This window comes from Hirundo rustica, chromosome 7 (assembly GCF_015227805.2).
Source record: "Hirundo rustica isolate bHirRus1 chromosome 7, bHirRus1.pri.v3, whole genome shotgun sequence".
NCBI classification, from domain to species: Eukaryota; Metazoa; Chordata; class Aves; order Passeriformes; family Hirundinidae; genus Hirundo; species Hirundo rustica.
Window position 1 is genome coordinate 25,863,042 of NC_053456.1, and position 15,721 is coordinate 25,878,762.

Below are 15,721 nucleotides of genomic sequence, written 5' to 3' on the forward strand. Positions count from 1 at the left end.
TTGCAGCCACAGTCCATGAGAGTGGTTTGCTCCCGCGTGGGAGGGCTGCAGGCACATTGTTACAACAGATCTGCTCTCTCCTCTCCTGATGCTGTTAATTAATTACATAATTGTAATATAACTTAAAAACAAATGACCAAACTACTGTTGCAACTTTGTATCAATATAAGAGAGTCTTCACTCACAGTCCCTACAGCTACCAAGACCGGCACCTGACCAAGAGTGTTAAGGGCTGGATGCCTCAGCCCAGGAGGATTGGTATTGGCATAGAGCAGACGTTACCTGTTCCCATACGCTCCCAAGCTCTAGCAAATGTGAAATCAGATTATCTGAACAGGTCCTGTTTAACTGAGATGCTTTTCCACAGGGCCCTTTGGGCAGATGTTAGTGCTTCCACTTTAGATAGGTCCCACCTGCAACAACAGGATCCCTTAGGAAATGGCTCATGGCAGCTTTCTTCCTCTCTTCAGATAGAAATACCATTATGGGCCAAGATGGTACTTCACTTAAGTGAATTTGTAATACTTCTCTGCTTCAGTAAGCTTCTTAATTAATAGGCTGTAGTAAAATTCAGCCTTTGAGGCAAAGGGCAGGAAAGGATGTGGAGGCAAGATTGACAAAACAGATGAATCTCTAGGATAGATCACACTATGGAGAACATCTGGAAATTGCTGATGTTAAGAGATGATCTGTGTTATTAATTGTGCTGAAATAAAAAAGGGCACACATCTCACTACACGTAAACCTGCAAGTGATAGAGTGCAAGTGATAAAAGAGTGTCTATATTAAAAAAAAGCAAGGGCTCTCAGTATGAGATGAAAGTAGATCTGCTATACAGGAACATTTAAAACTGTCACTGTGTTTAAAGACAGGATATTGTCTCCTAACACTGTTCCTTATAAACTTCATGGCAGATCTTTGAGTGAGCTAGGATTATTTTTGCAGATACTCTTCCTGGCTTACTGTTTCTGAGTGTGTCAAAAGAAGGATGGGATGAACGTATCTGACTGAAGTTCCTTCACTGTCAGGAACTGATTAATAACAAAATGAAGACCTTGTGAATTTGTCCCTTTAATCTTACAGGGTTCTGTAAGCTGAACAACTGCTTCTTAGCATGGAAAACAATTCTTTAAGTTTCTTTATTCTTTACATACTGACATGAAAGAAGAATTCATGGTAGTTCAGAAATATCTGTTTGTAAGAATTTGTGCTCCAGGTCTGTTCAATGTTGCTTCAGACCAAGCCAGCATTTGTCAGTTGCTGCTGTTTCCAACCAAGTTTAATTCAGATGCACGCACTAAAAGGAGATTTAAAGCCTCAGCAGAAACTGATGGGTATCTTCCCATAATCAACAATTAGGTTCCTTGGATTGTTGTTTCTCTTGGTACTGGTATATTGCAAAAGCTACTAAGCTTTTATCTCACAGTATATTTATGTTATGATATGGGTATATCCACTTTCCAATTACCTCATCACCTCTGGGGTCCTCCCTCCTACCTCAATTAGTTTCTTTTCTTTTATTTTCACCCTCTTTACTCTTCCTTTGCTAGAGACAAACCACGTGTTAGCTTCCAGTAGCATATCATTATTTCTTGCTGTAAATTCTTGAGTGTTTGCAGTAATTCAGGCCTCCTTTGACCAAAATGAGCAGAAAGAATGAAGAATGTTCATGAATCTCACTACCACAGTGTAAGGTCTTTCAAGAAGATGGCTGAGGTGCTACTAACAGAAAATAAGATTTCTAGCCTCTTTAATGAGTCAGGCAATCCCTCTATCTTGATGATTATAATTCATTCTGAGAAGTACAACACAAGGAAAATCTATGTGGAGTTCTGCTAAGCAGCTTTTTTTAACCTGTATGCTCATCACAAGCCTTTTCAATCATATCAGCCTAAACACAGTTTGATTATATATGAAACAATGCTCCAGAATATAAAATTTACCTAACTTTTCTCCACAAATATTTTGTTTTCACCTGAGTGAAATTTATTTTATTTGTAATCAAGAAAAATTCCTGTAAAAACTAGGACTATTTTCTTTCTTGGAAAGCTGGTATCATTTCAGTGACTTAAGTAAAATCCCTAAAAGTATGCAAATTTTCTTGAACCATATTCGAGCATATACAAACATACTTACTTACTATTTTATGCGCTTCCTGCCGAAGAGTGATAGTAAATAACTGACTGTATATTTTTTTTCTCTCTGAAGTGGTACAGAATAATTTTCATTTCTCAGGTCTTTAAAATCCTTCTGTACATTACAGGAAAAAAAGTTTTCCTTGTTGCTGGCATCAACAAGAAATACAGCACCATTCCGAGGAAGTAACTTGACCATGGGATATCAACAGCTAAAGAGAGAAATGGGCAATCTTTTGCAGTGCTGAGGAAGTCACAGCACAGGAGCTGGAAAGCACCAACAGAAAAGGAACATAGCTCTCCAAAATGTTCCTGGTGAAGTCAGTAAATGCAGAAATCTGTCATGCTGTGTTATTACAGGAAACACCTGAGACACTTTAAAGAGACTCTTTTAAGAGACATGGTATCAATTACCTTAATAGTTCAGTGAAGTTGTAAGGTGAATGGTAGTTTCCATCATTTACAAGCTGGTGAAATTACATGGTTGATGAGGTCAGAAAAGGACCTGCAAACATGCTCAGCTGCAGAGAACAACTCCTGGTGCAAAGCAGTTTCTTGGGCTGAAAAGCAGAAAAGATTTTAAGTCTTTCCAAGCTTTTGGATGCTGCCAGAGCACTAGAAAACTCTTTACAAATCTCTAAGATAACTCTGTAGAAACACCAGCTTTTTCTGTCATATTTCTTATTACATCCTCATTATCAAAAGTGAGGCATCCTGAGTGTTAAACAAAGCTCTGCTGTGTAAGACCATAGATTCCAGAGGGATTTTGTACTGCTGGAAGTCTCCTAGGACTAGAGTTATAGTTACAGTGTCGCAGAAGAGGCAAGAACATAAACCTCTCGTGCCCTCACCAGTTTAAGTTTGCTCTTTAATTGACTGCCAAGACTGATTACCTCTTAGGAGCTTTGACTCATACAGTTCCAAATCAGTCCAGCATTAGGGGCTATATTTGAAATATGCTCTACCTTACAATATGGAATAATAGTAGAAAAGCTAAAGCAAGATTTGGAGTTTCCACTGCGGGTTACATGATTATGAACAATATTATGGAGTAAACGGGATGAAGGTAAGAAGACAGCGTCAGGATGATTGGAGAATTTATACCTGGTTGGGTTTGGAGAGATAGTGTATCCTTCAGTTTCATCATCAGCAGTTCCAGTTCCTCTCTGACTTCCTTCTCATCAGGTGGTATCGGCATTGCAGTGGGAATAAGAACGGTATTCCCCGTTCCACCAGGAGAGTTTTCTGTCAGTTCAGGCAGATATGTTTGTTTCTCTTTCACTTTGTTATGCTGTCCCATAAAGGGTTTGTCACTCCGCAGGGACATTGACTCCAGTGCGTCATCTGAGAACATAAAGTCCACTGCAGCGGGAACCTCAGGTTTCTGTAAAAGCTGCATTCTGTTTACAGAGTTTGGGGGATTCAAAGATTTCCATTCTGCACATGTTCTGGAAGTAGGCCTTATTTGGGCAGGATTTAATTCACTCTGCATTCCGCTTTCCAGCAGAACATGTGGATTTCTTGGCATTGTATTATGACACTGTGCAAAAGGATGCTCTGATGACTGCAACATGGTCTACGATAGACAAAACACAGAAACTACATTGTAAAAATAATTGATATTTCAGTTTGCCAGTAGTACTAAAACAGCATTGCAGAAAATACTACAAAAATGCTGTGGGGGAAAATACGTAAGCATTTTCTGTGAAATAAGGGCCTTTTAAGAATCTCAGAAATAACTGTAATAATGAGAATCATTACAACTGAAAAGAAATAAAATATTTTGTATAAGATGTCTGTATTACATCCCAGCAATTTGGAATGACATTTTATTTATTCAATGCCAACACTGACACTTCTCTGAAGAACAGACTACAATGAAGTATCTAACACTTCTGTTGGAAACTCTTATTGGAATATTCATTATTTTCACTGCAGTAGTATTTAAATGTGCTAACATGGATATCTGTGCTAGATGCCAGATATACACAGACTGACAAGAAAATCCCTACTGCAAAGAACTTACCTGCTTTCTCTGAAGAGAATAACCTAAGATGATTGAAAATACAAGTGGAAGGGGCATGAAATGGTAATAAGAGTGCTGGTCTACCAGAAAAGCAGTTGTTAGTGTTCAGTAATGGCTCATAGCTGTGACGGTTCTTGATATATATAGCACTATACCTTTACTTCTTCCTTCATGTGCTGCAGTGTCATTTGCAGGTTTTCATGGCTTACTCTCAGTCTCTGGAGTTTTGCCTCTATTTTGCAGCTTTTTTCTTCCTGGCAGTTATGAAGAAATTGCATTTTGTCCTTCCATTTGTTGAGCTGCTTCTTCATGTACCTACCAGAGATACAGGAAGGTGGGGTTTTTGCTAGACTAGAAATACACCAATATATGCAGTTATGGAAATGAGCAAACACTTTAGCACAAACTTTATCCCCTTTACTAGTTCAGGAAATTTTTGTCAGCTTTGGGATTTGAGGCCAGTATTTCAGGAGCTTGACTGTATCCATGGAATTAGCAAGAACACGAGTATTCCAAATGAGGAAATATGAGACCTGAGTGGCCAGGACTGAATCTTGCATCTTGGGGTTTTACCTTTCCCACAAAGCTGGCTGCAATGGGAGAGACAACAGCAGGCCATCTGTATAGAAGCAAACTACTTATAGCAACGCTCTGATCTGCAAAAGCTTCCCATTACGTGCCTGGCCAACAATGAAGTAAAAGCAGCTTCTACGCCTTTGATATAGTCTCTTCCTGCTCGTGGTACTCTGCAGTTTCTTTAATGATACCAATAGCTTCTGCACAGGCCACTTGTCCTTGAAAAAAACACTCTGATTTTTGCAATCAGAAGTGTCACCCTCCCATGCACATCAGAGATTTAGAAATCACCTATACAGAGCACAGTACGACAGAAATTACTCCCATAATTCTGTTCAAGTTGTGATTTCTCTAAGAAGTCAGGGTAGAAATAGTTTTGCTTTCCTCACAGGTGAGGTGCAGACAGTAAAGTTTGTTAACACTACAGTAATGAACTAACTGCTTCATATCACAGATCTGAAATAGTTATCTGCCTTGCTTAGTTACATTCAGAAGTTCACCTGATTCACTGTCTGTTGGTTATGTTTTGGCTTAGAGACAACAGCCCCATCAGTTTCACTTGAATTATGCAAGATTTGTCTGAACGAGACAGCAAGTCAGGCCATTCAAAATTAAAATTAATACTACACTGGCCCCATATAACATTTAAGGGCTCTTCATTGTAAAACGCTGTCCTCCTTCAACTAACTCAGAGCTCAGTTCTGTGAACAGACAGGTGAATGCTGGAAGTTGGTCCACAAAAAAGAACAAAGAGCTTCCCATGAGTAATGTGATTCATTCACCCAGTTCTATGATAAGCTCTGGGTCAGAGCAGCACTATAGGAGCAGGCATACCAAATATCCTCTCAACGATTGCTAATCTAAAAGAAAGCTGAAGATCTTTGCCATATCTCTTTATTTCCCAAGTGAGAACAGACTTACAATGAAACTGCAATTGTTTAGCTCTAATCTTGCAGTGCCCTTGTGTGAACTTGGAGCAGCAATTGTACTTAGAATGAAACAGAATAGGAACAGAAGGAACTGAACATACTGAAGGAAATAGAGTAGATTCAGGATTGAATTCTACACTTCACTGTAATTCCGTCACTTTCAGTGGTTATATAGAGAACACACTTATATATAACTACAAAAATGAAGGAGGGGAAGGAAAAAATGCAAGTAAAAGGGAAGCATTGTTGTTCACACACCAACTTCCCCCCTATCATGTCACCCAAGCAAACAAGCCTCTCAGGGATATTTAATTGAGGAATTAATATTTTACAGTGTCAAAGATATGACTATCTGAAGGCACTTCTGTGATAAACTGTTATACCAATGGTTACTGCAATTAGTCTATTAATCTCTATTTGATGTACAGCATATTTTTTTAGAAATAAATGCTACTTTGATTTAAAAGCTTCATGCAAATTACATCTTCTTCAATTAAGCCTTAATCAGAGAAAAATTTGAAAAACTATGCTATTCTGAAATTTCTATGTGAATGAACATTTTTTTTTGCCTAAAAATTACTTTTAGAAATGTAAACTAGCAATTGCAGAAATGCTGATGAAAGCAAACCAATATGTTTTGCTTTGCCATTGTTTTTCAGTGATCTTCACCTAAAATTTTTGTTGCTGAGTTTTCATTATTCATCTTCATTTGATAGGATTTTTTAAATCTCAAAATCTCCAAAAATGGTGAAATGGAAAAATCATCTGTCTTCTGGCCCACCAGCTGGAGCAGCACTGCCCACCAGTCTTCAGTCAGTGTACTACTGCATTTACCTACCTGCTGTCACTGTGAATGCCTTTAATGGATTCATGCATTTTTAACACCTCTGCTTCAAAAGAGGCTATTGCCTAAAACAAAAAGAAGTATCTGTTCATAACTTTATCAGCAGTAGAATTTCATTATTTTATGCAAGTTTTATTATAGGAGTGCATGTCAAATTTTGGATTTGGTCTGTTTTACAGATTTACTAGTGAATTTTTAATTTAATGTATTATGATCAATTGATGCATTGAAGTATTTCTAATGGCTGGAAAATTTATTCTATAGATCAAATTCTTTGATCTATGACAAATTTAAGTGTATGAGAATTTGCTCGGATTTAGAACAAAATCCATATTCCCAAAAATTTCTGCAAAATGGAATATTCTGATTTGGGAACAATCTCTCCGAAGTCCCACAACTGCTTTGAGACAAGGAGATGGAGAGAGAGACTATATGTAGAAGAGAGAAGAGAAACTCCTGGTCTTTAGATGGAAGTAGCATTCTCTAAACCATGCAGAGAACAGTAGCCCAGAAGTCAGGGAGTCACTTTCCAGCTAAGCTACTTTTGAGGCATGATATAAGTTAGGCAGTAATCAGGGCCAGGGCTGCCAGGAAATCATGAGACCAAGAGCTGATCACCCAAGACCTCCATATTCATGGATTCTATTAAAAGCAATTATTTGACTTACTGGCCACATCTTTTCAATCAAAGTGGAAATAATCTGCACTCTAAGACCCTACAAATCAGTACAAAACTGCTCAAAAGGAATTCTGAGCCCAGAGAGAAAATAAACAAGATCGCAATGCACCTGACAGAATCCCAGCATAGGGATACAAGTCCCATCCTGCCGTTCTCTAAAATGAAAAATGCCAGCTGTCAAAATTCTATGTTTAAGCAATGCCTGCCCACAACTTCTCCTGCAGATACCTCCTGCACTATACCTTGAGCTGGGCAGCAGAGTTCTAAAAGACAGGTCTCCAAAGGGCAGCACAGGAGTAGCAGCCAAAGGACTGACCTGACACACAGAGGCTAGTTCTGTGTTACTGCACCCCTTGGCTCCTGGGAAGAACAAGATGAGTGGATGACAAACTGGTTTGAACACAAGCCAGTGTTGCCTGTATTCTGAGTAAGTGCAGAGCTACCAATCTCTCAAAAAATCTCTCAAGAAACAAAAAATTGCTATGTACATATTTTTAGCTACACTGTCCTTCCCACTCTTTCAGCATTGTTTCTTTGGAGGGAAGCTGGGAATGGATTAACGGAGACTTTTAGTGAATTAGCTATTTTGGTTGGAGTGTACACTGCTCTGGATTTATCCTAAGAGGACCCATTCTACCCTCTTGCTATTTCCATGGTAACAAAAATGGCCTGAGTCTAATAAGAATTAAGGCATTCTTCTTTGACATTTGCTTGCAGTAAAGACATGGTGGCCTTTTTTCCTGTCAGAATAGCGAGAGGACTCCAGACTCATCTAGACTTTAGCGTGCTACTCCACGACAACTCAAAAGACCCCAAAGCAAATATTCTTCCAGGTGCTTCTGAAGGTCATGGAAGTCAAGGAGTTAGTCACTAGTCTTGGGAAGATAGCAAATCCAAACCTCACTAAGTTTTCATATTCCACATTTTTCACCATAAGTGAGGAATTAACAGAAAAGTGAAGCTACCCATTACATTTTCATTGGAATTAGAAGGCAATTAGATAATTAACTCGCTAGATCTTCTTCACAGCTTTAGAACTATTACCGCTTCGTGTTTTGCTCACCTGAGCTATTGTTTTGTCTTGCTCTGGTGTCTTCTCGTCATTTTCACTCTCCTGCATTCCAGTCCTGTTTTCAGCTATGAACCTGGGTGACTCTGGGACACAACTGTCCACTGGGAAAGGCATAGTTTCAGGACCAGGTGGTGATGAAGCACTCAGTTCCACAGGAGGACTGTATACCGACAGGGAAGTAAAGAGTAGGGAAAGGATCAGGACTCACACAGTTTTGCTACCCAGGAAGATCCAAATGCAGAAGACTAATGCAGTGTAAATAGACAGACAGATGTGCTATTGACTAAGCAAGAAGTAAAGTTTACTATGCCTGCTGCCATATTCTGGTTGAAAGAAAGAAATTCCTGGAAACAAATTCCACTCTCCCAACAGAATCTCAGCAACGGGCTCTTCTTTCCAACCATTCATTCTCAGTGCATTTTGCTGCTTCTCTTTTTTGCTTTCTTTAGCCAAGGGTATATTAGGAAATTCAAGTACAAAAATAGCAAAGTATCCTGATGTTCAGTCCATCATATGCTAGGAAAAGCCTAGATATTTATCAGACCCACAGTGACACCTGTACCAGCAACCCCAAATTCTTAGTCTTATTGCTACCCAAGCAGTAGGTAAGCAAACCCCCACAGAATTAGAGATATCTCAAGTGCTTCCAGAAAGATTAAATTACACTCAAATGATTAAATATTGTTTTGTTGCTGAATACAAGAGAGGAAATATTAGCAATGAAAGATGTTTTGCATTTCACCACATTCTAAAAAACAAACACTGAAATAATATTCTCCTTGAGGTTCACTGTAATTATCATCTATGGGTCTTATAGTATATAAAAAACTGTTTTCTAACTAAAAGCCTACCTAAGTAGCACAATCCAGTTTTATAAATAGATTTTTCTCCTTCTTCAAATAAAGATGAAATTAATTATTTTAGAGAGGACTGACCATTTTTTCCCTATTTCAGCCTCACTGAAGCCTCATTTGGAGAACACATGTGAGATGCAAGAGAGTTGCTAGACACTTATACAAACAGGAAGGAATCTCACCCTTTGTATATTTCTAGTGCAATCTCCTATAATTACTCCCTTCAGTTTCTATACCTAAGTATCAACCAAAATCTCATAGCAAGGAAGGAGAAACTATTGGGAAAATCTCAGCATAACCTCCAATGCTCATTATTAACCACTGTGATCTCTGGAAATACAGTAATGACTAAATATTAACCAAAGCAAACAAAACAACTGTAAAGAAGAGGAATGGTGAGATCATCTACTTGCTATTGTGAGTAATTCCACAGGCCTGCAATTTAGTGGGACTCAAGTAGAATGCCTGCCAGTGAATGCACTGTGGGTCACATGTGGAAAGCATTCACAGCAAATTTCCAATGGATTTGTCACAGAGGAGGTGCTTAAAAACCCATGCAGTTGTAAAGGTAGTAAATATTTGCAATTCTTGATGCTAGTATAAGAAATGGAACAGAGTGAAAGAGACAACATGAGGAAGGAGGGAAGCAAGACACAAGCCTGTTACACTTTATAAGACAACTGATCATTAGGTTTCAGCATGGTAACCACAGTTAAGCTACAGAACAACGTGCAGCAACGTCTCTTTCCCTTTTTTAATAGAAAAATCATGACATGGTATCTGTCATAACAAAATCCCTTACTCAAAGGACAAAATCAAGCAATATTCCACAGCCTGACATTCAGAGATTACAAACACATCTGAAACTGAAACTCACAAAGCCTTTTTGTGAGCAGGGAAGTGCCTCTCCTTCACTGACTCCAGAGCTGTCCTTCTCTGAGCCTCTTTTCTTCTGCAGCGCTCTTGAAACAGGTTGTTCCTGATGGTGCGGACAAAGTGTTTTGCATTCACCTTTGCTGACATCTATTGGAATGAGGGATAATAAAGGAGAAAGTGACTTTTCAAACAGGTACTGCCCAGAAACAGACATATCCCAAAGCAAAGGTCCACCTGGTTCACCTTCTGACGAGGCTCATGGCTGCTATCTGAGCCTTAGAAGGGGAGCTGAGGTGGGTAATGTTGCAGGACCACAGGCAAGAGCAGCTCCAATTCTTTTAGGCAAAATACTGCCTGGATCTAAGTCAGGCAGCCTGGAAATGCCTAACACAGGATTTTGGTAGTTACAATGATTAAGCTCACAGTCACAGCAATAATTCTGCTGACTAGTATCTAAGGAAGAAATACTTTTATACTTGTATAAAGCATTTGTAGACATAGTCTTCCACGGCTCACATCCCCCTCTCAGAGAATACAGTAAAATACACATCCATTTATCAAAGGAGTATCAGGCTCATGTACAACAACCAAGCTCAGTACCTGTACTATTGGAGGACACAAACCAGTTCTGCCCCAAGTGACTGCTGCAGAACATGGGGTGAGCCCTGACAGACTGAACCGGAAAACAAAGAAAACACACCACATGCTTCCTAGCGCTTCTCAGCCTGGTAGTAACATTACCACAAGGTGTCAGCACGGTAAGGAAGAACTCTGCTGATATTTTAAACCCCCACTCAGCAGCTCAGTTCCAGATAAAGATAGCATGAAAAGTCTGAATATTAACCCAGACAAGAACAGCACCTGCTAAGAGAGGAAGGTATGGGGATAGCAACTTGCGGCTGATTATGTCCCACACAACAGATACAAAAATGGCATCTCTCATAGCGAGTAGCTTGTCTTTTAAATTTTGGTAGAGATTTTGGCCTGTATTGTAATATTTGGCCTATAAAGTAGTATTTGCAGGGTTTGTGTTAGAGTAGGGAGTCATAAAGGAAACCTAAGTTCAGTGATTCAACTGCAATTCTGCAGCAACGTGACTGCAATCCAGGCTGCAACATCTCCTGCCTTGCTTTATCTCTCTTGCCCTTCCTTCTGGTGCTTCCACAGACACATATTCCCGTTCCCTCTCCATTCATATGAATTCTTAAGTCTCTACTTAGAAATCTCTTCATGGGGAGATCAGTTAACATTTAATTTTCCTACTTCCTCACAGATGGAATATGAGGAAGAATATTTGGAGGACTGAACTGCTATTTTTAATGCAGACATTGAGTATCCTTATATAATTTCTCACAATGTTAGAAACAGGGTTTTGTTTTCAATGAAGTAGCAAGAGTTTAATGTTACCCCAGACAAAGGGTGACTACAAGGGCAGTCTACCAGTCTTTAGTTTTAGTGCAGACACTGGCTGCCCAGGTATTTTTCACACTAACTGCAGAAAACGGGGAAGGAGACCAGGAGGTACAGCTTACTAGGGAGATTTTCTTAAGTGTTTTTCAGCTCATTTACTGGAACAGAAGGATACTGTTATACAGATCCACAAAAAAACTCATCTGCTGCTGTGTGCAAGATCTGGAATCTCCTACTCAAAGGAAAAGCTGGTCTTCCAAACACAAATTCCTGGTATTGTACTTTGCCACTAGTGTGATGATAGCACACCATGTAACAGAGTCCAGGTATGTGATCTTAGTTGGGCACACGCTGCCTTCTTTGTGCTGTATACCTAACTGACAGAGACAAATGAGTCAGAAAGGTTTACAATAAAGTGGAAAAACTGAAGACATTCAGAAAAGAGAGAAAAAGAAAGATATTTCATGCAGGAGCTTGTATAACTTTAGGATTAATTAATTTCTGGATGAGTCTGTGTTGGGATTGGGATGAAGGAACATTGGAACATTGAGGGGACGCTTCATAGGTTTAAGGATTATCGGCTAACAGAAAATTTGCCATAAAATTCCTTAAGAAGAAGACTTGCACTGGGGTATTTGATAGCTCTATTCAGTTACTTTAGAACAAATCACTAATTCTAAAGTTAGAAGCCTGCTTTTGTCTTTTTCCTGTCTCCCTGTTCCCAGACTAATAATGCTAATACGTCATGGCCACTATGGCTAATACACACATAACTTTCTAACACATGTAGTTCAAGAATCTACTGCCTACTTGCCTGCACAAAGAACCTCAACAGGGAAGTGAATCAGTACAATAGGACTCTACCTGCACACAGTATTCTGCAACAGGATGTGACCTCTTATGTGGTTTGCAGAGACGGCCAGTGAAAAAGCAGGCTTGGCAAAGGTCAAAATTGAGGCACTTTAAACAGCGATACCTGTGAGGGAAAACAAATGGATTTATTTACCTTGCCACAAGTCAAAACTTGGTGTAAGTAAGCTTGATTACTGGAAACTCAGATCCCTGGGCTCCGAAATGCAAAGAAACATCTTTGCCAGAACAATGACTTTCCTCAGCCTTCTCTGAATTCAAGTTATTTTGTCCAAACAATTATGGACTTTTCTCTGAACCCAGTGGTTTTGATCTTACTTATTTGCCACATTGAAATGCAGTCCATGGAAGAAACCATTGTTCTAGCACCATTCCCCATTTTTCAGAATGCAGTTACAACTTCATATGCTTCTTATGCACCAGCTTACTTTTATTTGCTGCTCCCATGGAACTGTAATATTGACATAGGAGTCATAAACAAAAAACTAAAAATGCAAGAAACTTAACCTGCAAGCTTACAATCAGTGAGAATATAGTAACAGTAAAATGTTTTTCTGAACATTCTGGTCAGAAGGTAATGGATAATGCTCTTTTTACACCACTATGCCATTTTATACCATTACTTAGATGACCAAGATGCTAAGATGAAAAACTTAATGAGCCAGTTAATACAATTGGTTACAGGAAAAATGAGATACACAGGTTTAATTTACTTTACCTTTGGACTGTCAGTTTATCTTTGACAAGCTTCCATAGTCATGTCTGTGCTAGTGAGCTAAAGAGAAGTAGGATGAAGGCTTGAGCATTGATGGCAGTGGTTCTCTCTATCCTCTTTTCCTGGTTATATGAGATTACATCCAAAGTTTGTTACTTAATACATCAGTAACAGCCTGTAAGGTATGCAAAGGTAAGAACTAATTATGTGGATGTTAAAGACCATTGACACACCTGATGCCTGTAATGGGGAAAACTTTGCAGACTCTACATGTAGCTTCGTGAGAAACCATTTCTGTGGCTGATAATCTGTAACATGTAGGGAGCCACAGGAGAACAGCAGGCTCTGATCTCAGCCAAGACAGGAATTTTTCTTCAACAATAGCTGCATTCAGAACCTAGAAAAAATACGTCTCAAGTTCATACATTCACTTGAAAGAAAATGGTGCTTCCATCTACAATCTCTAATAAAAGCTCTGATATTGGATTTTGCCGGCATAAATTTTCCATTTCTGTAAAATGCTACGGGGTTCCAAAGGTTTTGGGATAAATGCAAGAGTCCTCAGTAGTATCTTACAGAGCATCTTTTCTATAGATACAAATCCTCCCACCTGTGAGAGTGACAATCAGCCCTGCTTCTTAAAAATTGATACTTAGGGATGTTATGTGGTGATACACTTGAAGCTGTAATCAATCAGCAATATTCAGAATAATTTCCCAGGATATCAGAATTTCACTCACCCCACAGAAACAGTCATGAATGGCAATTTCCACACAAGAGAGACTGCAGCCTCCTCCGACAATGGCTGGGATCTACATCAAGAAGAAAGGCTCAGAAACACCTCAATAGAAAACAGATGTTCCCATCATGCTCTGCTGCAATGGTGACAGCACACAGATGGTGAAGTATCTATAGCAATGCCATTTTACACTCTGTTCTGAAGAAAATCCGTTCATATTCATACCATCAGTATGCAGTTTCACAGTTAGGGGTGTGTCAGAATGGTTTGTTTCCAACTCACTTACTGTAATGAATCAACATACTATGTATCCACACTATAATACTGAAGGACACTGAGTTTAAATCTCAGAGGTCATTTTCAGACCCCATTTTCACCACCACTTCAGCTGGAAATACCTGCATGCTAAGGCAACTTGCTGCACCTGCAAGCTACTCTAGTGAGCACAGACATCTGAGTTTTGGAGTTGCTGTAGGAACAATTGTATCCAGTTGTTTGCAGGACCTGTAAGCTCTGGCAACATGAATGCACAGAGGCATTCACTAATGCCAGGGGTTATTTTGAGAAAAGGGACAGAAATTTTTTCTTTTACCTACTTTGCATGATAGGTCCTGATGTCCACAGTGTCCTATTAACTTCAGTCCCATAAGGTAATCAAACATGAAAGGTATCAGTCATGAGGATTTTTTTTTCTCCTAGGTTAGAACACTCCTACAAAGTCTGTTGTCTAACAGCACTGCAGTGACATTACCTGATTTAAGTCTGTTAGCAAGCTTCTCAGGGCACTATGTGTTATCAAGGCCTCCTTCCCGCCAGGGACAGCATAAAACTGGAATAAAGCTGAACACAAGGAAAAAAAAATCTGGAATCCTGGCAGAACCTGAACTGTCTTCAAGCTATCTTCAAACTGCTATGATATTTGCAGTCTAACAAATAAACCCCTCAAGAAAGTTTCATTTTATTATGTACTTAACAGGCTCTCAGTGACTGCTGTGACCATAATTCTCCCTACAGCGAGGGAAAGAGTAGGAAAGCAAGGAAGAAAGCAATTAACTTATTCTTACAACAATAAGAAAAATATTTAAATATGTTTATGCAAGAAGTACTCTATTTAAATTGTGAAATGCTAATTTAAAACTGTGGGGTTTCTGTTCTTTTCTGCTAGGCAAATAGAAGTTCTACTTAAACTTTACTATGACCTCTTCTGAGGCTCTTTATTGCAAAGATGGCTACAGATATTGATTGAAAAGCATTATTATGCATCACCCTTTCTCTATAACTAAGCACTAGACATAACTGACTTTTTTCATGGCAGAGCCGATTTTTCTTTTAAAATAAAAAATAAAAAAAAAAAAAAAAAAGGAAATTTTCCTCAATGTTCAGTATTTCAGGCAGTGTACAAAATCATACATTTCCCACCTCTGTATTTAGCCAGTAGAGTGTCTCCTGAAAGAGAAATTAAGGCAGCTGCAGCTGATCTAGTTGTGACATACCCTGTTCCAGATCTAGGAAAGTGAAATAAGTTACATTGTATTTACTGAGACTATAAAGACATACTTCTAAAGAATATAATACTATGTAGGAAGAAAACCTCAAAACAAGTATCCTTTTTTATATGTATAAATGTAAGCAATATAACATTTCAGTGATATTTTATGTTTAGAACGCTTTGTCACTGAACATAATTGCAGAGTTAACTGTTCCAAGATACTATGCAATCATAAAACAAAAAGCATCTCCTTCAAAGGCTTCACATTCCAAGTAAAATGTAATTTTACATTTATAGTGTATGTCCTTAAAAATCCTGCTCTTTTTTTTGTGGAAAGCCTTCCCAAATACAGTAGTGAATAAAGGATACAATCTGAGTTTTGCACATATCATCAGACAGCTCCTCTATGGCCCGAGATCTGCACTGAGCTTCTCTTGGGGTGATTACATTTAATTTCACTGAAACTCAATTTAATCAAAAGGATATATGCAGGAGCAGAACATTTAG

The 15,721-nt window shown here is 38.8% G+C and overlaps 1 protein-coding gene across 3 annotated transcripts in view; it reads right to left on the reverse strand.

Moving 5' to 3' along the window:
* The window catches only part of DYTN (dystrotelin), a 76,209-nt gene that overhangs the window by 52,871 nt on the left and 7,617 nt on the right, over positions 1 to 15,721 (reverse strand). For 2 of the 3 annotated variants that reach the window (XM_040070082.2, XM_040070084.1), the window contains exons 5-15: positions 15,145 to 15,230; positions 14,477 to 14,565; positions 13,727 to 13,798; positions 13,220 to 13,383; positions 12,266 to 12,377; positions 9,993 to 10,138; positions 8,253 to 8,421; positions 6,505 to 6,575; positions 4,317 to 4,476; positions 3,240 to 3,711; positions 2,550 to 2,695 (exon numbers count right to left, since the gene is read on the reverse strand). In XM_040070082.2, the coding sequence (XP_039926016.1) occupies positions 2,592 to 2,695; positions 3,240 to 3,711; positions 4,317 to 4,476; positions 6,505 to 6,575; positions 8,253 to 8,421; positions 9,993 to 10,138; positions 12,266 to 12,377; positions 13,220 to 13,383; positions 13,727 to 13,798; positions 14,477 to 14,565; positions 15,145 to 15,230 (1,645 nt within the window). In that variant the 3' untranslated portion in view covers positions 2,550 to 2,591. Of the gene's footprint in view, positions 1 to 2,549; positions 2,696 to 3,239; positions 3,712 to 4,316; positions 4,477 to 6,504; positions 6,576 to 8,252; positions 8,422 to 9,992; positions 10,139 to 12,265; positions 12,378 to 13,219; positions 13,384 to 13,726; positions 13,799 to 14,476; positions 14,566 to 15,144; positions 15,237 to 15,721 lie in introns of all 3 variants that reach the window. The other variant, XM_058421356.1, reaches the window with a different exon arrangement.